At 52.0% G+C, this 21,306-nt stretch overlaps 2 protein-coding genes across 6 annotated transcripts; one reads left to right on the top strand and one right to left on the bottom strand.

Annotated features, from left to right (window-relative positions):
* Positions 1–586: 586 nt before the first annotated feature.
* On the bottom strand, positions 587–17,299 carry PLA2G6 (phospholipase A2 group VI). Of its 2 annotated transcripts, XM_008496077.2 has the most exons (16): positions 16,629–17,293; positions 15,914–16,129; positions 14,962–15,142; positions 13,010–13,197; positions 11,646–11,742; positions 9,886–10,068; positions 9,569–9,677; positions 8,866–9,018; positions 7,155–7,245; positions 6,047–6,210; positions 5,391–5,541; positions 5,070–5,206; positions 4,314–4,468; positions 3,401–3,568; positions 2,258–2,331; positions 587–1,749 (listed from the first exon to the last, which is right to left on the bottom strand). In XM_008496077.2, the coding sequence occupies exons 1-16, from the start codon at positions 16,835–16,837 to the stop codon at positions 1,608–1,610; spliced, it is 2,418 nt and encodes an 805-aa protein (XP_008494299.2). In that variant the 5' UTR covers positions 16,838–17,293; the 3' UTR covers positions 587–1,607. The 2 variants fall into 2 exon arrangements, with proteins under 2 accessions (XP_008494299.2, XP_030301581.1); XM_030445721.1 differs by lacking the exon at positions 8,866–9,018 and having other exon boundaries at positions 16,629–17,299.
* A 373-nt stretch (positions 17,300–17,672) lies between these two features.
* MAFF (MAF bZIP transcription factor F) lies at positions 17,673–21,007 on the top strand. Of its 4 annotated transcripts, none has more exons than XM_030448081.1 (3): positions 17,673–17,784; positions 18,798–18,854; positions 18,939–21,007. In XM_030448081.1, exons 2-3 carry the CDS (start codon positions 18,819–18,821, stop codon positions 19,350–19,352), a joined length of 450 nt encoding a protein of 149 aa, XP_030303941.1. In that variant the 5' UTR covers positions 17,673–17,784; positions 18,798–18,818; the 3' UTR covers positions 19,353–21,007. The 4 variants fall into 4 exon arrangements, with proteins under 4 accessions (XP_030303941.1, XP_030303954.1, XP_030303962.1 ...); XM_030448094.1 differs by having other exon boundaries at positions 17,746–17,784; positions 18,801–18,854; XM_030448102.1 differs by lacking the exon at positions 17,673–17,784 and adding an exon at positions 17,945–18,597 and having other exon boundaries at positions 18,801–18,854.
* Positions 21,008–21,306: the final 299 nt, after the last annotated feature.

The raw sequence follows: 21,306 nt of genomic DNA, 5'->3' as shown, positions 1-21,306 counted from the left end.
CCTGCCCACTGTTCTCCCACCACAGGCCTCAGCCCTCCAGCTCTGACCAGCCCCCTCCTGCTCCCAGTCTCCATGAGATGCCCTCATTGCAGCCATGAGCTTGTGCCCAAGCCCTCTTGCTCTCCCTGCACAGATCCCTCCAGGAACTCCCCGCAGATGATGCAGGCTTGAGAGGGAGGGGGAGTGCAAGCCATGTGTGAAAAAGAGGAAATTAGTTCTTGTCCTCTCCATCCCAAGATGTGGGGTTTTGTTTTTCCCCTCCGTTATGTAGGGAAAAGACAAGCTCTACTCCACATTAAAAACCCCTTAATTCCACAATCTCATTCATGACTGCATCCTGAAAGTTTGCAATGTTCTCCTTTTTAAGCCAGACCAGCTCCAAGAGAACTCTTGCATGTGAGCTGGTCCAAAGCCTCTATGGCTAGTCCCAGGGCTGGCTGCTGTGTCAGGCCACTTGCCACTTCAGCCCATACAAAGGGCATGTGTCTCAAGGAGCCCTGTTCTTCATTTCCTACCTGTAAGAAATTCAGAGGCTTCAAGTACAAAATCCCTTTGGGACAGAGTGAGACAAGACAACCAAGGACTTCATCACTGGAACCAAATGAAAACCTCTCTTTATTTCAGGTCATGTTAGTTTTACATAGAAGCACTGTTCACAAAAGCAGTCCTTCCAGTCAAAAACAAACAATTGAGAATTCAGTTTTTCAGGCTACACCTCATAACACCTCCAATGGATACATAAATTATTTATAAATACGAAAATTTCCTTCAGAAACACTAAGTAGTGTAGCATTCTAACAGTAAAGTAAGTAAATCTAAATTGTAACAGTGTCAGCTTTTTCGTGGGAACTGATCACCACATCAAGAATAAGAGAAATGATCTCTCTACCAAGCCAAGGCTGCTGTCCCTTATCTTGAGCTTGCTGTGAGGCAAGACAGGATTTCACATTTCAGCCTTGAGTGCCACCCTGGGCACAGTCAGTACCTGTGTTCTCAGCCCACCTCAGAGAGGAAAGGGGAAAGTGCTACAGAAGACAATTGGCTCAGGAGAGGTTCCTCCTGCTCCCCATGCTCACGCTCAGTCACAATATTCTGCTTTATATTTACTGTGGAAAGTTGCAGTGTTTCTGCTCCTATTCAAACCGGGCAATACCATACATTCTGAACCACATTGGCCCCAGTGGGCCAAATAATCACTGAAGCTTTATTGGGCCTGTTCAGTGATGTGGGAAGGTGCTTTGTCAGCTGCACAGGCAGGAGATAGACTCCAGTTGCTACAGCTCAAGAGAAATGGCAGAGACTCAGGCTTCTGGGAAGGGCTGTAAGGTCAGAGAGCAGGGCAATAAAACTGAGCACAGCAGCAGAGATGGGTCCACAGTACAAAGAAAACTGTCAACATTTCACAGCTATCTGGGAATACATGGGTGTGTACTGGAATACATGGGTGTGTGCAGTGTTGTCTAGTAAATGTCACTAGTTCCTTGGTATTAGCAGTAGTAGTAGTAGTAGTAGTCCCTCTCCCACCTCAGCAGCTTGTTTTGAGGGCAAATTCAGGCCGTCTTAGTGTCTGCTGCTCCTTGCCAGGAGCAAGGAGCCTCCTGGGTCAGTCACCGGCAGAGATGTTGCACCAGCTGCTTGAACTGCTCCTGCTGCTGGTAGATGTAAAGCTGGGTGTCCCAGAGAGCGTTTACCAGCACGGTGTCATTCACTTCATCCAGCATCACCTCTGTGTGCAGCTGAGGGCTCAGCCTGCATAAGAGACAGCATCACCACAGACATGAGCACAACGAGGCAGCAAGTGTGCCAAGCACAAGACTTAAGTGTCTCCTGCCATCCTGGGCATTCACTTCCCCTCATTTAGGATGCTTGGAGAGCAGAGGCCTTCCACCTCCTTCAAGGCAAAACCATGCTCAAGGCTAAGGCTCAGCTGCACAGCTGCACCACCTCAGGCATGAGCCTTGAAACATGCTGCGTGTGGTGGAACAGGGCAGGATGCACATTCCCTAAGGACCCTGTCAGAGACCCCTCTATCTGACCCCAAACAAGGTGTGCTTGGTGCCAAGCGGGCTGTAGCATCCTCTGATCTGCCACTGAGGCATGAGGAGAAGGGACGGGGGGGGGGGGGGGGGAGGGGAGCAGGCCTGGGCAAAAATGCTGCTGGAAGGGACACGATTTAGGATGACGCATGCCACAGCCAGGTCTGAAGTGAGAGGGCTAAAAATAGGCCTGCGAGGGGGAGTGGAAAGGAAGCTCCTACCGGAAATACGGGACATCCGTCATCTCGCACCAGGCCCTGGCACGATCCACAGCTGGGCCATCTGCGTCAGTGCACTGCAGGAGAGACGGGCACACAGTTAGAGACTGACTGACACACTGCTCTCCCTTCCTGCACAAGCTGCAGAGGGAAAGGGAAAACCAGGAGCAAGAGCATCCCGGAAGGCAACCCTCACCTCCAAGAGGAAGGGGGGTGGCTTTCTGTTTGTGTTTTTTTGGTTAACGTAAGAACGGTGCTCTTGGATCCTCGGGATGCATGGAATTACACCCTACAGGTTCACCATCCGTCACAGCACTGAGTGGATTCCTTAAAGAAACTCCAGGATGATCTGAATTGCAGCCTCCTTGGGATTACATCTCTATCCATTTCTGTCCAAACCCAGTACCAGGAGAGCCTGTGAGTACTGCAGCCTTTCTGAGCTGTTTTGGGAGCCCCAAAATAAAAGATGGGAGGAGCAGAGTGACATCTCCAGGTAGTTTCTGGCTTTGGAAGCCAAGAGGAGATAAAGTAAGAGAATTAATACTATATTACTTTGGTTCTGATCTTTCTGGCTTTCACTCATTTGGAGTGTTTTCATGAAGAACATTTAATGAGCTTCTTCCTGAAGCATCCAAGAACGTGTGCCTATTACACACTCCTAACCACAGCTTTTAACTACTGTTTTTTGTTGGTGATACTCTCACTTTTCTAGCATTTGCTAAGTTCTCTATCAGGGGATAACAAATGAAAAATTAATAGCTGTTTTATGAAGTGTGATTTTTTTTTCTTTTGGTCCAGGTTGCTCAGATGATAATCAATGCTCCCTGGAAAGGCGCTGAGTTTCATGAACTTGTGCCTGCAAGTATTCCTAGAGGTGACTGACCACCATCCAGATTCCCCACACCTTAGTTCCTGCAGCTGGCATGTGGAACCCTGAACAGACAGACAGGGCTTCAGACTCACTGAGTGCCCGCAATTCTTAGGTTACCCCCTACATCCATTCCTCAAAGTGGCCAAGGTCAGACCAGCTACAAGGAAACACAATTTTCTTCAAAAAAAGGAAGAAGCTGATGTCTGGGAACCTTTGCTCCCTCCCTGAAAGCAGCCCCCGGGACCTTCCCCCAGCCCCTTCCTCCCAGTACTCACACAATCCACCACCATCTTGCCAAGTTCCCTGGCCCCAAAGACAGTCTTCGCCAGCTCCCAAGGGTTGGAGGGACGGAAAACATCCACGGAGCTCACTGGGACCTGGGGAGGCTTCCCTGTGCCCAGTGAGACCACCAACCCCAGTTTTCTTACATTTTGGCTCTGACCCTGCAGACAAATAAAAAATTTGTTTGCAAGGTTCAACAATTAAGGTGCAGCATCTCTTTGTCTAAAGTCCTGGAGGAGCTCTGAAAATCAAAGCAAATGGCTCGGGAGCTTTTTCTCTCCCTGTCATCCCCTTTTAGAACTGTCTGGTGAGAGAGGTATAATCCAAGTGACTTCAACAATTGCACTGCACTGTTCTGTCCCTTACACCCCTGGTGCACCCAAATCCATGAGATCACCCCAAAGATGAGTCTTAGGACATGACTGTGAAACAGTCCAACTCTTTCAGTCATTTTGGCAATACACCTCCCCTTTCAGCTACAGGAGCAGTAGCTGCCAGTAGTTAGTCATCTTTCCAAGGAATTTGCCACACCACAGGAAGCATTAATCCTTCACCCTTGCAGAGCACCCCACCATTGTCTTCTGCATTTATTTTTGGGTCAGAAAAAAGCTCTGCAGAGCTGCATCAAGGGCCACACACAGCCATCAGCTGAATCATCCTTGCTCAAAGTAGCAAGGACAGCCTCATGGGGGACATCTCACACTTGTCAGAAGAGGTATTTCACCACTCACCCACTATTCCTAAAAATCCCCCCCAGCCACTAAACCCCTCCATACCCTCCCTTCTAGGGTGCTGCAACTGCTAACTTGTTTATCCACCAGAGAGGCAACCATTCCCAAACCCTCTTCCCCTTCAGGGGAAGCCAATAAATCCTCGGCTACCAGTCAGGGCTAGGATTTCCCTCACCTTCTTAATCAGGGTCTTGTTGTACTCGTGGATCTCAGCCATGGCATCGAGGGTCGGGTTGTTGGCTAACAGCCCCCCATCCAGAAAGCGTCCTATCGGACGGAAATAAGTGGGAGCCGCGCCGCTGCAGCGGGCAGCGCGCCACACGAGTTGGTCTGGAGGGAGAGAAAGCACACAGCATCTTGCAGCAACCTCCCTGGGAGCAAGAAGCACCCCTCTCCTTCACTAACACAAAGCAGGAGGGCTTGTGACCCCAGAAGAACCTGCCCTAGATAGCTGTGTCTGGTTGTCCCAGCGGTAGTGCTGCTGTGAGGAAGCAAAAGATTATTTTGGAGGGGCTTTAAAAGAGGTTCTCACCATTTTCTACATATTCTAGGTCAAATCCACTCTCTAACAGTTTCACTGATGCTATTTTGATAGTGAACAAGTTATGTTTGCTAGATAAAGGAAAAGCAAATTGGAGGGGACTGCATGCTTCCATTAGACAGATTTTCTGTGTTTATCTGCCCCTGAAAGCCCAGGGAAAGGTACTGATTGTACACAGGACTCTCTGGTAGACCCTTTCCCCTTGAACCTCACTAACCAGCCTCTATATCTGGCACAAGAAAAATCAAGAGAGGAGAGGGGAGAAAAGAGAACCATCACTAAGACCACTCCAGTTTTCAACGCAATGAGAAGAAGAACAGGAAATCTTCTGTCTCTGAAGGATGATCCTTCCCCTGCCCAGCAGCTGGACTGCTGCACACCAGCATTTACCTTCTGGCTGAGTGAGTGGTTTGAAAGATGCAGTTGTCTTGTATTCAGTGGACGACTTTGTCTCTGGTACGGGGTAATTCCGGAAAAGGTGGAGCTCAGCTGGCTGTCGGTCACACAATGTCCCTGTCACCATAACCCTGGGAGAGAGGACATGAAAGAATAAGAGTAAAATGGGGAAAAAAATGTGCACTTATGGCTTTAACAGTCTGCACATCACACTTCTTCAGATCTGCTCTAAGAAGAAGCTGAGCATCTCTGCTGAGAGGGGTCTAGAGCACACCCAGGAGAGTATAAACCGGCGCAGCCCCAGGCAAGACTTACTTGGGCTTTTGGACATCTGTCATTTTGGTGTTTTCCCCAAATTCTTTCTTCAAGAACTCATCCAGGGGCTCCGACTCGTAGGGCCGAGACCCCCGGAACACCATGTCCTTCATGCGGAAGTACAGGCAGCGCATGTAGTCCATGGACTTCCCTGAGACGGGCAACAGCGTCAGCAGGAGCAAGGGGTGGGAGGAAGGGCAGGCAGAACAAACAGTGCATCAGAGCTGGGACTTTCCAGGACCAGCAGGAGATGGGAGGCATTGCTCCTGATCTCATCCCCTTCTCAAGATGCCTGTCACCTGCTCAGACCTCAGCAGTATGTCTGGGAAGGACTAAACAGGAAGGGAAAGCTCAGAGAGTAGTTTCACACTACCAGATAACACCAATCACCTTGTGAAACCCTTGTGGAGAGGGTAGGAAGAACAGAACGTTGCACTCTGCCACCATGTGCTTCCCAAAACCCAGAAAGCTGATGTGAGAATCAAGAACAAAACCAGGTCTAGGCTTCCATTCATTAACAAACATCCCTTCCCTCCTATGGCACGGAATTTCAGTCAGGACTCAGAGGCAGGTCCCACCCTGCATCTGCTCCTCACAGAGGAGAGTGCTTGAGACCACAGGAGTGAGAAGGGGCCCATTATTTGCACTGTCCTCACCGTGTACAATAGCCAAGGCCAAGATCCCCCCAGTGCTGGTCCCTGCCACCCAGTCAAAAATCTCACGAATGGGACGGCCCGCAGCCTTTTCGATAGCCAGGAGGAGCTGGATGAGCACCAGGCCCCGGATGCCCCCTCCATCCAGGCACAGGAGGCGGTCGTGACTGGAAAGAGAGAGACACAGGTGACTGGGAGCTGTGGGAGAGCTTACAAATCAGAACGCTGCATGAGAAGGCAGCCCTAGGGGTGGGATTTTAGGTGATATGCAAGAATCATAGAATCATAGAACCATAGAATCATAGAATCGGCTGGGTTGGAAGGGACCTCTGAGATCATCAAGTCCAACCCTTGATCCACTACCACCACGGTTACCAAACCATGGCACTGAGTGCCACATCCAGTCTCTTTTTAAATATCTCCAGGGATGGAGAATCCTCTTCTTCCCTGGGCAGCCCAGTGTAACTGGCGAATAAATAAATAAATCCAGCGGTGCTTCCTCAGATGCATTTCAGACTGGACAGGGACAAGTAAGCTTCACCAGAGCTGGTGCCACACCACTTGCTCTTTTAGCCACCTCTGACCTCTATGTTAGAGACATTTACAAGCAAAAACCACATCCGTGTCCCTTCACTACACAGGAATGGAGATGGTCCCATAAATAAAAATCAGACAGCCCTAAGCTCCTGCTAGCAGCACTTGGGTGCCAACCCTCCCCCTGCTCCTTGCAGGGTGAGGTGCAGGCACTGCCACGTCAGGGCATAGCCTGGCAAAGCAGCTTGGGTGAGCGTCAGGGCAGAGCATGGAGATGGGGAAACCCCAAAACCAAAAAGAGCGCTTGGTGCCCAGGTGGCAGAGGGGAAGGACAGAGCAAGGGTTACACCTGCTGGCTTGAGCTCCACTGGCCATGACCAGCCCGTGGCCATTCATGGGAACAGAGATTTATGGCAACAGGGTGCAAAGGGGGAGTCTGGCAAAAACTGAACATCAAGAAAGGCTAAATGTCAGCTCTGAGGATGCCACACCCACAGTCATGGGTGGGAGATTTCACACACATGGCTTTCACCTTCAAGTGGCACGGAAGCCTGGACAGAAGCTGTTCCTCACTTACTTTCTTCTGCCTTCACTGGGTGAGTCCACAACATCTGGTGCCTTCAGCAACTGTCCAAGTGTTGAGGAAACATACAGAAGGTCCTGGTACCCTAGGAGGGCCATGAACATGCAAATGGGTAAAAAATGAAGAGACCACTTTGCTACCTGAACCCTCTGATGCATGGCTCAGAGGTATTATTAGTCAACCAAACTATACTTAATCATTACAAAAACTTCTATTATTTTTCCTGATTTCTCTGTACCCCCAGAAAGCTTAGTCAAGCTACCCAAGCATCCCATCCCTGCAGAAAATAATTTTCACTATAATCACACGGAAAACATTTGATTAGGAACTCCCTTCCCAATTGAACACAGCTACTTGCAGGAGGCACAAGCCATCCTACCCACAGCCACCAGGTAACCCTCCCCCAGACAAACTCCACACCAAAGAGGAGAAACCCAGTCCTTTAGAGCAGGCAGCTGGAGATGCAGTAGCAAAGAGGAAGGACTTGTAGAGGCAGATGACGAGCACAGCAGGTGAGAGAGAAGGCAGCAGCAAGCCCACTATGCAGTTTACTGCAAGCCTTAAGATAAAACCTAAATCTGCTCCTGTGAGGTAACCTAGGCAGGAGAGCTGTGGTGACAGGTTGGCTTGTCACTACCCCTCAGCTGATGTACACCCAGGCCACCCTGGGTGTTGGGCACCAATCCAGACAAGGTGAAAAGCCAGCCTGCAGAACCAAAAGGAAGAAGAGGGGAAGAGAAGTTAAATACTCCTGCCAGTGCCCAGGCCATAAGACAGCTGTAGATAACAACGAATGTGGTGAGGAGTTTCTTCAAGGGCAAGGGTCATCTTCACAAAGCCATGGTGAGAAGAAATCCTGGTGTTACCAACCAGCGAGACTTGTGGCTACACAGATGCACTCCAGAGCCTGGGGGAGAGTTGTCCTCTAGCCCCACAGGAGGGCCTTTGCAAAGGAAACCACCAACCTGAGAGGGAAGTGGACCACAAGCAATTGTCATCTGCCTGCATTCCCCTCTCAAAAGGGTCAGAGCCTCCCTCCAAGCCAGCCCATCCATTGCCCACTCCATAACCCCTCACTGTCTGTGCTCTGGAGGTCCCCAGAGGAGGAAAGCCCACCACCTAGAACAGACTCATGGGTTTATTCACACAGTCTGATCAGTACAGAGAACAAGCTATGACACAATCATCTGTCCTAAGGTAGGCTTTCCCTATGCTTAAAATAAACCCTGGGACAAGGGTCACTTATCCTTGGGTTTCATCCTTTCCCTCTCCCTCTCTGCTGGCCTTCAGGATCTGAATGAACAAGACTTTTCATTTCTTTGTGGCCAGCATGACACTGGAAGGACCTCAAGGCAAGACCAGCAAGTACCATCCCTTCTGTACATAACCCAGTGGATAAATAACACGCAGGCAACTAAGGCCCTACACCTCTTTCAGAGGAGTGAGGGAACCAGTCTGCCCTTTCCTTTCTACAGAGCTGCATTGCCAGGTCTAGAAAACAAAAGTTAAAAGAGTACAAGAATTTAGAGCACACACAGAGGAAAAGCAGATAAAAGAGACGGGAGCCTGCAACAGCCGAATAAGGATGGAGTCACCAGAAACCGAGAGCTAGGAGACAGTCCTCAGAGCAAAGACCAACTGAAGAAAAGATCCAAGACAGCACTGTGAAGGAAGGAAAGTGAGGGAGGGCCAGGGAAGGCTTTACCTAAGCTGTTGAAGCTGCTCCGTGAGGAAGGTTGGCCTTCCAGGAAGGAGGAGGCGGCAGATGATGCCAGGCTTGGGGAGTCAGGGTTGGGTGGGTGGCAACGTTCGGTCCCTACAGTTTGCAGCAGGTCTAAGAGCACTTTCCGGTTTGCACCTTAGGTGACGAATGGGGAGTCACAGATCAGAATCAGGGGAATCCGTCCCCCTCTGCCAAATTCACAGCAACCCTCACAAAAACTCTGGGATGTCCCAGGGAAGGGGAAAGCACGTCCCAGGTTATTTCTCCCCGAGCAGCAGGACTTGCACACAGCAGGGTCACCCAAAGCTGTGCAGTTTCAAGGGTGTGTGCCAGACACTTCTTGCCACTGAAGAACCACCCGTGTTTGCTTACACCTGGGAGGTTCAGCATAACTGCATCATCCTGCTGTGAGCCTCCAGTGCCTGACAGCGTGGCTTGGAAGAAGGGGAGCGTGTGCTGGCTTTTCCTCTTGGATCTCCATCTCTCAGAAGAGAAATTCATCAAGGGCTATTTAATGCCAAGCCTACGCTGCTAGCTCAGGAAGTGTCTAAGCTGTGACTAAAAGCTGGGAAAGCATGCTGGAGAAGCATCACTCATGTTTGGCATGTTTCCACCTCTCCCCAAGGCACTGTTTTGCCACCAAGGGGAAACATGACGCTGGGTTCACCCTGCAAGGCTCCCTCACCTTTGCTGCTCCTGGCTGCCAACAGCCCTGGTGTCTCCCCAAAATCATTGGGGATTTCAACATCTCCTCCAAACACAATAATCGCTTTGATCATATCCAGGTTGTCATGCTAGGGAACAAGAGAAAGCTCGGTCAAAAGCCACAGTCTCCTGGGCTACATCATCTCTCACCCCCTCCCTCCTCTTTGGATTAGCCAAAGCACCCACAAGGGATCACCCTTTGAAACGCAACAGTTAGAACTTCAAGAGTCTTCCCCTGCCTCAGCCCTTCAAGAAAATCCTCTCTCTTCTTTCCAACAGCCTCTGCAGGACACTCACCTTCATGGCCAGGTGCAGTGGTGTGTTGCCATCCTGACCTTTGGCATTGGTGTGGGCCCCATGTGTCAGCAGGACCATGGCACAGTCAAAGCGTTCCCTCTGGACAGCAATGTGGAGAGCCATGTCAGCTGTCCGGCTGCTCAGATTCACCTCAGAGCCATACTCCAGCAGCAGCCTTGTCATCTGTGACCAAGCATGCACATGACAGATTGTGACAGGTTGTGGAGAGAAAGCAAATGTGAGGACAGCCGCCCGGAGCTCAAATGTTTCAGATCTCAAAGCAAGCAAAGCAGGGGAAGAGGCAGGACCCTTAGCCTGGACATGGCTGGCTGGTAGATACATTGTTCCAAGCACTGAAGATGGAGTTTTTTAGAAAAATTACTTGGTGGTTTCACAATCTGTCTAGAGCTTCTGGATGTTTTGGGGCTTACGCACAAGTGTAGCAACTCGCTGAGAGCAATAGAGAAAAAAAAATCCCTACTCAAGTTAGAATCACAGAATCAGCTGGGTTGGAAAGGACCTCTGAGATCATCAAGTCCAACCCTTGATCCACTACTGCTGTGGTTCCCAGACCATGGCACTGAGTGCCACATCCAGTCTCTTCTTAAAAACCTCCAGGGATGGAGAATCCACCACCTCCCTGGGCAGCCCATTTCAATGCCTGATCACCCTCTCTGTAAAGAATTTCTTCCTAATATCCAACCTAAACCTCCTTTGGCAGAGCTTAAGTCCATGCCCTCTTGTCTTACTGAGAGCTGCCTAGGAGAAGAGCCCGACCCCCCCCTGGCTACCCCCTCCTTTCAGGGAGTTGCAGAGAGTGATGAGGTCTCCCCTGAGCCTCCTCTTCTCCAGACTGAACACCCCTAGCTCCCTCAGACGTTCCTCATAGAACTTGTGCTTGAATCCTTGCAGATTGGAGGAAAAAAGTTTGCATTTTGATCTCTTTATAAGCCAAGCAGATTTACTCACAAATTTCATGGGACATTACTAAGAAGGATGTGGCACTGCAGGAGGGAAAACACTTCTGTCATAGGAGGGTCCTCTGCTTGCAATGAGCACCATCCAGGTGGTCCAGCATGGCATATCACACCCCTGATCTGTCCATGTCTGGCAGAAGATGGATCATAACCCACATACCACCACCCTGGGTCTACTACACACTCATCCTGCAGTTTTCAAGGCATCAGTCTGAGAAGAGAGCTCCCCCCAGGGGTAACAGGAACACTGCTGCCATTTCCCCAAAAGGGCAAAAGGGACAAGTTGGCAGTGTCACAGCCAAGGGTGACATAGTAGGGATAAGCCCACCAGCTGGTTGCACTGCAAGGCTCCACTGCTCTGTCCCCCACACCCAGGGCAAAGAGAAACAAACACGGGGCTGCTGCCTGAGTTCTGACACAGCCAGGGCTTGGCACATGTGCTCAGGAGAGGTCAGCAGCAGGAATTAACCAAGACAAGAGGGCACGGTCTTAAGTTGTGCCAGGGGAAGTTTAAGTTAGATATTAGAAAGAATTTCTTTACAGAGAGGCTGATCAGACATTGGAATGGGCTGCCCAGGGAAGTAGTGGATTCTCCATCCCTGGAGATATTTAAAAAGAGACTGGATGTGGCACTCAGTGCCATAGTCTAGCAACCGCAACAGTGGTTCAAGGGTTGGATTCGATGATCTCTGAGGTCCCTTCCAACCCAGATAATTCTATGATTCTATGATTCTAAGTGCTGGGTGGCAGTACAGGCCCTCACCATGGATAAGCTCCACTTACCTCTGCCTTCTTTGCCCAGTGTAGTGGAGTGGCTTCATAGCGTGGGTCCCTGGAGCAAACCTGGCTGGCATCCACTTCAAGGATGGCCTGGGCACACCTGGCAAAGACAAAGAGGTGAGGGGGACGAGTGGCTGCCATCTTGACCCCAGACCTCCACTTCCCTTTCAGGGAAGCCTTCAGCAGCAGCAGGCTCTCTGCAATACCTGCAAGTTCCTCAGCTGCAGTACTGTTTGCCTGTTTTAAGAAAGGGAGGATGCAACAGGAATCATACAAACAGCACAGATTTCAGAGGAAAGCAGGGGAATCCATTCCCAGTTCCAAGTTCTGGAGCCTGGTTCATGACTGGTGAAGCTGGGTACTTCTCCAATACAGGAAAATACTGCATTTCTGGAAACTCCCAAGACCCAAAAGGAAAAGTCTTCTCTTGTCCCTCTCCCTCCATGGAAGTGTGGGGATAAAACTGAAATAGTTAAATACCTGCTGAAATTAAGCATCTCCGTACTTCCCCATGAGTGAAAAATCACACTCATTGTAAGCAGACTAATAGTAATTAGTGCCCAGAAAGTGTGGGCAGGTAGACAGGTGAAACAAACATATCCCCTCCACTCCAAAGCCCCACCAAATAAACCATGTACAAGAGATCAAGCCCCACTGCAAAGCAAAGGACCTAAGCAAGTTTTTGGCTTGTGTCTAATGCTGGGAAGTGCTTCTCAAAATGCTGGGAAAATGAGCCAGCAGTTGCTAGTACTGACCTGAGAGCAGGGTTTGGATACACTATGAAAATGAAGTATCATAAAGCACATAAAAAGAGAATAACATTTATCCAGGGAGAAAAAAAAAATCAAACAAAAAAACAGGGAGTAAACGTTGCATCTCTTTTGATTCATTTCCAGAGTGTGTAATTAAGAGTCAAGAGTACCTTTGTCCCATGGGAAATGGGAATAACTCGGCTTTGAAATGAAAGCATATTAGAATCAGAGCACTCAAAGAAAAAGGTACAGCAATTAGCAATACTATTAGCATCAGAAAATCATCTTCTCACAGCTCATTCTGAGAAAAATTAATTCACAAAGATTTTTTTTTAAATCTGTGTCTTTCTCCTGATGCCTGATACTAAATTACATATATACGTATATATATATATAATCAGGGAAAAGCTATTTTTCTGAAGGTATTTCTTTCTTTTCCACACCAGCACTTCTCTGTTCTTTAGCCCACTCAGTGATGCAGCAGAGGACAGCACAGGACACCTTCCCACTGTGCACTGCTCTGAAAGGTGTCAAGCCTTGGACAACCCTAATCAAGCAGACAGGTCCCCAGGCTGGAGGAAGAGCCCTGTTCTAGCAGCCCAAGTGGTTCCTTACCCCTTCTGGGAGAACTTGAGTGCTGTGTGGATGGGGTAGCCCAGCGTCCCCTGAATGCTGCAGCTGGCATGGCATTTCAGCAGCGACCGAACCATGTCCTCTTTGCCCAGCTGACAAGCAAGATGCAGAGCTGTCAGCCCTTCATGGCTCAGGTGGTCCAAGACAGCAGTCGGGGCACTGCCCAGGAGCTGGGAAGAGGAGACAGTAGATAAATAAAAAGACAGACATGGAGGAGCACTTCTCTCTTCACGAGGAAAAAGGACAGACTCTGGAGCACTGGGTTCCTCGTGATGCTGCAGACTGCCCTCCCCACCCCTGCTTCCGACACAGCAGCAATGGAAGCACTCCTCATTTCCCTTCCCTAAAGGGATTATCTCTGCTCTCTGTGCCCTCTTCCTCTGGGTGCTTCTGAAACACCCTTCAGCCAAAAATGGCTTGCATCACCTTGAACACAGCACAGCCAAGTCTCACTGCCAAGTTCAGCCCAACTGAATGACAGCAACAACTGAAACCAGTAGTTTTCTCTCCTGCTGTGGCCCCACCAGCTACCATGGCCAGTCAGCAGGCAGGAGCTCATCCTCCTCTGCCCCTCCACCATTTCTTTCATATACAAACAGGATTCTGTTTAAGATAGACATGTGGGGATAAGTTTGAAGGGATTCTCCCATTTCCCTCATAAATTTTTGATCCATTACCTGCTGACTGGTTTGTTACGCAAAAATATCCTACTGCTGTACTTGGGAAACCCCAAAGCCTTGGTGCACACAAGAGAAGAGGGAACTTAGAATTTCTTTTCTCTGGTTTAGCAAGTAATCAAGAGAGAAAAGAAATAAAGATCAGACCTGGAAGTATTTCTGTAACAACAAGTCAAGTTGCTGCCACCAGAGAAATAAAGAAAGAGGCTATCTTTTTAATATCCTGCTCCACAGCATGGCAAGCCCAGATAGATTGTCATCCCTCCCCCATCAGAAAGAAATTTCCATTAGGAAATCCCAGCACAGTCTGGCAAGCAGAGGGAGAACTGTCACAACATCTATTGGGCAAACCCAGGGGGTGCAGACATAGGGCAGAGCCAGTCTAACACTGGGTGATGGGCAGCTGATAGACCTGAGGAACCCACATGGAAGGCCACCTACACTCTTATGAACTCTGTCACTCTGCCCAGCACTCCTCAGCAATCGAGAATGCCTCTGGCTTCTGACTATCTCTGACTCAAAGCCTTGCTCACTGTCCCCAGTGCAAGGCCACTCAGTTCAAACAACAGCTTCTGCAGCTCAGGATAGCTCAGGGTAGGTACAAAATGTCCTTCAGTTTGTGGGCAACACATGCTGCCCCACAGCAGCCTAAACATACCCTCTCCCACAGAAGAGAATTCAGAGAACTCAGCCCAGAACCAAATACTCTGCTCAGAGGAGATGAAGAAGGGACAGCCAAGGGCCTAAGGAAATGCAGGATGAAGGCCTGATGCAAAAAGCTACAAAGGACAGTTCCTGGGGAAACTTGCTTAATAACCTTGTTCCACTGCAGGGTGCAATCTGGACTGTGCTTAAGGGAAACACCACCAGTAAAGGAATAAAAAAAAGAGGCTGAAATCAGCCTTGACGATTAATTCAATATGCTGCAGCAGAGGGAACTTTCTCCTCCCCTGTCTGCAGCTATCTTTCTGACTCCTGCCTCACAGCACAGAGAGGACCCATTCTAGTCCTGCTCCTGGCCCCCCACCTTTGAAAAAAATTCTTTAATTTGAGGATGGTGAGACACTGCCACGGGCTGCCCAGAAGAGGTTGTGGCTTCCCCCTCCCTGGAAGTATTCAAGGCCAGGTCGGATGGGGCTTGGAGGACCCTGGTCCAGTGGGAGGTGTCTCTGCCCGTGGCAGGGGGGCCTGGAACTAGATATCTACAAGACCCTTTCCAATCCAAACCATTCTATGATTCTATGAAATGGCTCCCACCTCAATGATCTGGGGGTTGTTCCCTCGCACAGCATAGTGGAAAACAGTCTCCCCCTTCCTGTCAGTGATGTCCACCCGTGCGTGGCATTCCAACAGCTCCAGCAGGCATTCCATGTCTCCCTTGCGGCACGCCAGGTGCAGCGGGGTGCAGCCATCCTCGCTGTCTGTGTTGTTCACACAGCTGCAGGAGAAGAGCCAACGTCAGGACAAGGAAGACCTTCCACGTCTGCAACAGGCCAAGCCGGTGCAAAAAGCCAGGGAAGAAGCCCAGAGAAGGGCAACCAAGCAGCCGTGCCATAGACCCTCTTCCTGACACTTTGGTCTCTCCTCTGCACCCCACTCAGGAGCAGCTCCCGCTGCCCAAAGGAAGGCAGGAGACAGGTTACAGGTTACAGTCACCAACCTGGCAGAGGGGCTACCAATTAATCCCACCGTTCCCTAACTCCTCACAGGTCTCCTCTATCCTCAGTGAACTTCCCTATGGAAAGAAAGCAAGAGCTCATGGCCAAAAAGTGTTCCCACAGAAAGACAGCCCTTCTGGACCTCCTCTCTTGTGGTGGACCAGGTCAGCCACAACCTCCTTTGAAAAGCATTTCCATAAGGCCTGTTTAAGAACCTAAGTAGCACCTCCAGCAAAACACTCCAATCCTTTGGCTCAAACACCAGAGCTCCAGGCTGTAACACTGCCCATAGCAGCGGGTCAAAAGCCTACTAGTAAGCTCACACAGAGATCATTGGGCCCCCTTTGCTACCTCATGTCATTAGACAGGACACACCAAGGACAGCACTTTTAAACTTGACCTCTGCAGTAACCACAGGAGCTAAATTTCCTCCAAGAAGCAGACTCCGTTGCTTTGGTTCATCAAGCCAGGACACCTTAATCCAGCCTATCCCACCCTCCTCAGCTCCCTTCCCAGCACCATGCCCACCAGAGACCCCTGCCACCCCTTGCCTCAGAATTTGGTTGTGCCGGAAGTTCTCACGATGGCCAAACTCCACCGCAAAGTGTGCCGAGGACCAGGAGGGGTGGCTGCGGAAGCAGTCACTGAGCTGCTGAAGATCCTCCAGGGACAAGGGCTGGGGTGAGCTCTCATAGAAAGGGCGCAGGTGCTTGGCAAACTCTTCAAACCATGCCAGGGCTTCTGCTTCATTGTCAAGCTGGAAGAGCCTGGAGGAAAGGCAAACACAGTGCTAGTGCTGCTCAGATTAACCACCTTCATTCCATGTTTCTGAGAGAAGGGACTGTTCTCCAAATATTAGAGCCGAGGACTTCCCTACTCCTCCTCTGGTGCTGGATCTGTTCCAAGAGAAGAAGGGAGGCTACTTCATTAGCAGATAGCATGTCCTTTACCTGAGGAACATTAACTTTAGGGGTGAAGTATCCTGTGCTCCAGGTGCTAGAACAGCAATGGGTAGGAGTGGAAGTGCATGTACCTGTGGATATTCTGACCAGAGCACCTATTTCATAGTTACCCTTTTTTTCAGTGTTTGTACTCAGTACTGCCCTGTTCTAAGTTGTTCTGATGACACCAGCACACACATGGGCCTCCCACTCATCATGAGCCCACCTGATGATCAACATGCTCCCAACACACCACAGTCCTGACATGGGAGATCTCGTGTCTTTAGCTGCATGCTTGAGGCACTTCTCAAGATCTGTCACTTACCGGAAAGCAACCTGTGGGCTCTGGAGATTCACCAGCACGCAATCCCACGAGTGACCGTGTCTGTTCTTATACAGGGCCACCCTGCCTTCCTCCCTCAGGCAGGTCTGAGCAGAGTACTCTGCAGCCGACACCTCTTTCACCCGGTAAGGGTTTGTGAAGATTTGGGTGACGCTGTTGAAAGTATCCACCAGCCGGCCAAAGAACTGCATCTTTCTGGAGCCTCAGGGGGCTTTTCCCCCGAGTCCTAAGGGAAACCCAGTCACAGGCGCTGCCTGGCCCTTAAGTCAACGACCCAGAGTCAAGAAGAACCGAGAGCCGCCTGGGTGACAAGCCGCCCGGAAAAAACCCCAGCAGCGGTTTCCTTCCCGGCCTTTCCGGGAAGAACACCCGCTTCTCCTCAGCGCCCGACCTCCCTCGCACAGACCAGAGTGGGAAACACCCGCCTCCACGGCCACTCCTGGGAGGTTCCGCCTGCCGCCGAGGGAGGCGGAGGTGGGTCCAATGGGGCCGAGGGGCGGACCCGAGGCCCCACGGGCCGAGGCCGGGTCAGGGGGCGGACCCACGGACTGACAGGGCCAGGCCCGGGACACGGGGTGCAGCGAAGTCCGCGGAGCACCACGGACCCCCAGCGTCCCCCACGCGCGGCCCGCCTCGCCGCCAGCCAATCACCGCACCGCCCCCCACGGGACGGACCAATCAGCGATGGTGATCCCGGGGAGGGGCGGGGGTAGCGCGGTCAGCTCCGCTGCGTCAGTCCCGGCGGCATCGCGGCGGAGAGGCGGGAGGCGCCATCTTTGTGAGGGGCGGGCGCGGGGTGGGGCTGGGCTGCTCCTGGGGCGTTGGTCACCCCGAAATTTGGGAAAAAACCCCGGCGGTTTTGGGGGAGCGGACTCATTCGTCCTCCGGTGCTTCTGTGGCTCTGGCAGCGTGCGAGGCAAGGGTGTCAGCCGGCGGTGCAAGGGGGGCAGCGGCCCCTTTAAGAGAGCAGGGCCCGCCCTGCGCGGCGGCGGCGGCGAGGGGAGGGGCGAAGGGTGACGTCACCGCATGACTGTGTTTTTATGAATGAAAAGAATCCGCGGGTGAGTAATCGCGGAGAAGCGGGGCTGGAGGCGCCGCCCGACCGGCAGCGGCCCCGCGGGACCAGCGCAGCCGCCCGGTAAGGGACGGAGCGGGGCGGAGGGGAGAGATAAGACCCCACTGGGGCACCCATGGAATAGAGAGTGGTAGGATGCGGCACCGGCTGGAGGCCGTTCTGCCGCCGTCGGGACCGGGGAGAGTGAGGGCGGGGCGGATGGGAGGTCGGGGGGGAAGGTGTCCGGGAGCCATCCGCGCTTCCCTCTTGAGTCCCGGCCACCGCTCCGAAGAAGCCGCAGCCGCTCCCCCGGTTTCCCGGCGCGGATTGCATCAGTTTCTAGCCGGCCCTGCTCCACCTTCCTCGAGTCTCTGCTGGGCGCTCCTGGCTCCCCTTGCTCCACCGAGGGGTTCGGCTAATGGGGAAGGGGCTCCCCGGAGTGGGGAGAGTCTACTGGGCTGCATCCCGGGCTGCCCGACCTCTCCCTCACCCGCTCTCCTATGCCTTGGACCGGCCAGCAGCTAGTGGCCGGGCGCCGCTTGGGTGGCTTTACCCCCCGGGCTGCTGAATCACGGGGAGGCCACTTCTCGCCCGCCCGCCCACGCCGCGTGGGCGCGGCCCCGACCCCTCCGCCCCGGAGCCTGCGGCCCCTTGAGCCGTGCGCAGGAAACGCGGTGCCCGTCGAGGGTGGCACCTCCACGGGGTCCCTACTTGGTGGCTTCGCCACGGTTGGACCCCGGGGGACTGCTGCTGCTTTTACTTTCTTTTCGGCTTCGGACGGATCTCTTCCCGGTTTTCCCTCCGGGGGGGAATCCTTGGCCTCCTGGCAGCCGGACTGGGTCCCTCGGGCAGACAGCATCCCCGCCACTGTGGGGTGGAATGAAGAAGGGATGAGAGGTCCAACCTTCTGCCGTTTTTACTATTTTTTTTTTTCAGTAATTATTGCTCTCAATTCTAATTATTACTACTTTCATTTTTAAAGGCATAGGGATGAGTCACACGTTCGGTTTGGGGGGGACATGGGCAGAGCCACTGCCCTCTTTGCCAAGGCAAGGAGTACGGGTAGGCACTAACCAGCTTTTCTCCTGGCTGTTCAGCAGGGCCAGTGTGAGGCAAGGATGGCTGCGGACGGGCTCTCCAGCAAGGCCCTGAAGGTGAGCACCAGTGGGACCTGAGGTTTGGGTGGGGACAAAGGTCTGGTTTCAGGAGTCTCAGATAACAGCCCCTCTCTCTGTCAGGTGAAGCGGGAGCTGGGAGAGAACACTCCACTGCTGTCGGATGAGGAGCTGATGGGGCTGTCAGTGCGGGAGCTCAACCACCACCTCCGGGGCCTCTCCAAGGAGGAGGTGGCGAGGCTGAAGCAGCGCCGCCGGACACTGAAGAACCGGGGTTATGCCGCCAGCTGCCGGGTGAAGCGTGTCTGCCAGAAGGAAGAGCTGCAGAAGCAGAAGATGGAGCTGGAGTGGGAAGTGGACAAGCTGGCCCGGGAGAATGCTGCCATGCGTCTGGAGCTCGACACCCTCCGTGGCAAGTACGAGGCCCTGCAGGGCTTTGCCCGCAGCGTGACCACCCATGGGCCGACCACCAAGGTGGCCACCGCTAGCGTCATCACCATCGTCAAGTCCAGCAACAACCAGGCTGCCTATTCCTAGTGTCGGCCTCTGTCCCCCGGCTGGGCATGCGCCCCCCGGGGTGCCTTTCCCCCAAAAAACCCTCCCATCCCTCCCTGACCTCCTTTCCACCAGGATCTGTGCCTGAAATATTCCTTCTCCCATCTCTTGGTCTCCAGCTCCTTTGTGGAAGGAGAGCTGCTGCAGCATGGATGCCAGGGCAGAGAACAGGACACCACTGGTGGCTCCTGAAGCTCCACAGTCCCCTTCTGTCTGAACCAGCCCCATCCCTTGCTGCAGGCCCCCTGTCCTGGCACCCTGCGGGTTGCAGACAGGAGAGAGTGAGCCCATGCAGGCAGCAGTGGGAACACATCTCATGGCTCCAAGCTGGCAGAAAAGCACCAGGTGCTTCTATTTTTGGGGGATAGGATGTGGTGGAGCTATCTGTTGGCCAGGCAATCCCAGGAGCACAAGCCAGGAAGGGAAATCAGGAGAGAGGTTTCACAGTGAGGATAGATGTAGAAGGGTTATGATGGAAAGTGGGTTGGCATTGACCTTGCAACTTGGACTGTGGCTGGAACAGGGAGGTGGCAGCAGGTCTGGAGCCTATGGAGATTGTGAGGAAAGGCAGCAGGTCAGAAGGGGAGAGAAAGTGGCTGGCAAGGGGTAGTGAGATGGGAAAGCACCGTGGCAGCCTCTGGTGCTGCCAGGAGCCTACAGGTAACGGTGATGGAGAAGGGACCCTTAGCAGAAGAGAGCTGGGGAATGTGAGAGGGTCAGCCTAGGGTGTTGTAGGCAAGGAGGAGAAGCAGTGGTGCTACTTTATCTTCATCAAGCACATCCTTCACACCTCTTCCTGCCTATGGGACACTCAGCCCAGTTGACTGGGTGTCTCCAAAACACAGAGGCACTGGCAGGAAGGAAGCAGAGGCAGCTGGAGCAGAGATAAACACTGTTTGGCTCATTACAGGCTGGCTTGTACAGCGCCACCAAGCACAGCCCCACAACAGATGCTGCTGGCCCCCCAAGCACCAGAGATGCTGTTGAGACAGAGAGGTGTGGAGGTGCAGGAGGTGGGAAGCAGAGATGGAGAGCATCCCTGCTCCTGGGAGCTGCCTGGCAGACAGGTAGGCTCCTCCCTTTGGTTTTCATCCAGCTTGGACACCCATGTAGGACAACTGGCTCTTCAGAAGGCAGAAATGCTAAAGAGTTGGGTTTGCTAAATGCAGGCAGCATGGGGAAGGTAACAAGAGGTAAGAACCTTCTTGGTATCCACCACTGTAGATGATTTTCCCCCCTTCTCTCCCCCCACTCCCCCATCCCTTTTCTCTGCCCCTGCCTGGGCATTGCCACGCCAGCCACCCTTGGCTGCAGCCTCCATCCCTCCCCTGAGAGAAGCCCCCACCACTCATGGAGGGGGTACTGTGGTTCTCATCCCCAACCCTAAATCCTCTTGGGTTTATTTATTGCACGAACATAAGTTATTTTCACGTCCTCTTTGCCATTCCGCCTCTCGGCACAGCCAGGATGTTGGTACAGAGCCGTACTTTATATTTTATATATGCAAATCACATTTTATCTTATATAGAGCAAAAAAAAAATATTTATTTTCTGACTTACAGTATGTGTCCTACCCGACTCCTCTGTATTTTGTAGACTTTACAAATAAAGTAAGTTTGTTTTTGTTTTTTTCCACAGTGAGAGTGTGTCTGGTCATTTGAACTTCAGGACAGACCTGTATCTCTGAGACCAGGGTTTCTAGCTCCCTCTAGCTTTGCTGCAAGACATGTTCAAGAAAGTGTCCAAAAGACAGGGGACAGCTCTTGACTTTTTAGAACTAGCACAGATTTATGGTCTCTGGAAGAAAAGGGCTCAATAAGCAAACTTAATACTGAACATCACCCTCACCCCAAAGGACTTGCTTTCAGGAGTTCAGCTGTGCTGGATCAGCTTTTTCTAGGAAAGATAATGCTTTTTTGCTAGAAAATTTCCCTCC

This window comes from Calypte anna, chromosome 1 (genome assembly GCF_003957555.1).
Source record: "Calypte anna isolate BGI_N300 chromosome 1, bCalAnn1_v1.p, whole genome shotgun sequence".
In the NCBI taxonomy this organism is placed as follows: Eukaryota; Metazoa; Chordata; class Aves; order Apodiformes; family Trochilidae; genus Calypte; species Calypte anna.
Note: the sequence above shows the minus strand (reverse complement) of the source record. Positions and strands in the feature narration are given on the sequence as shown.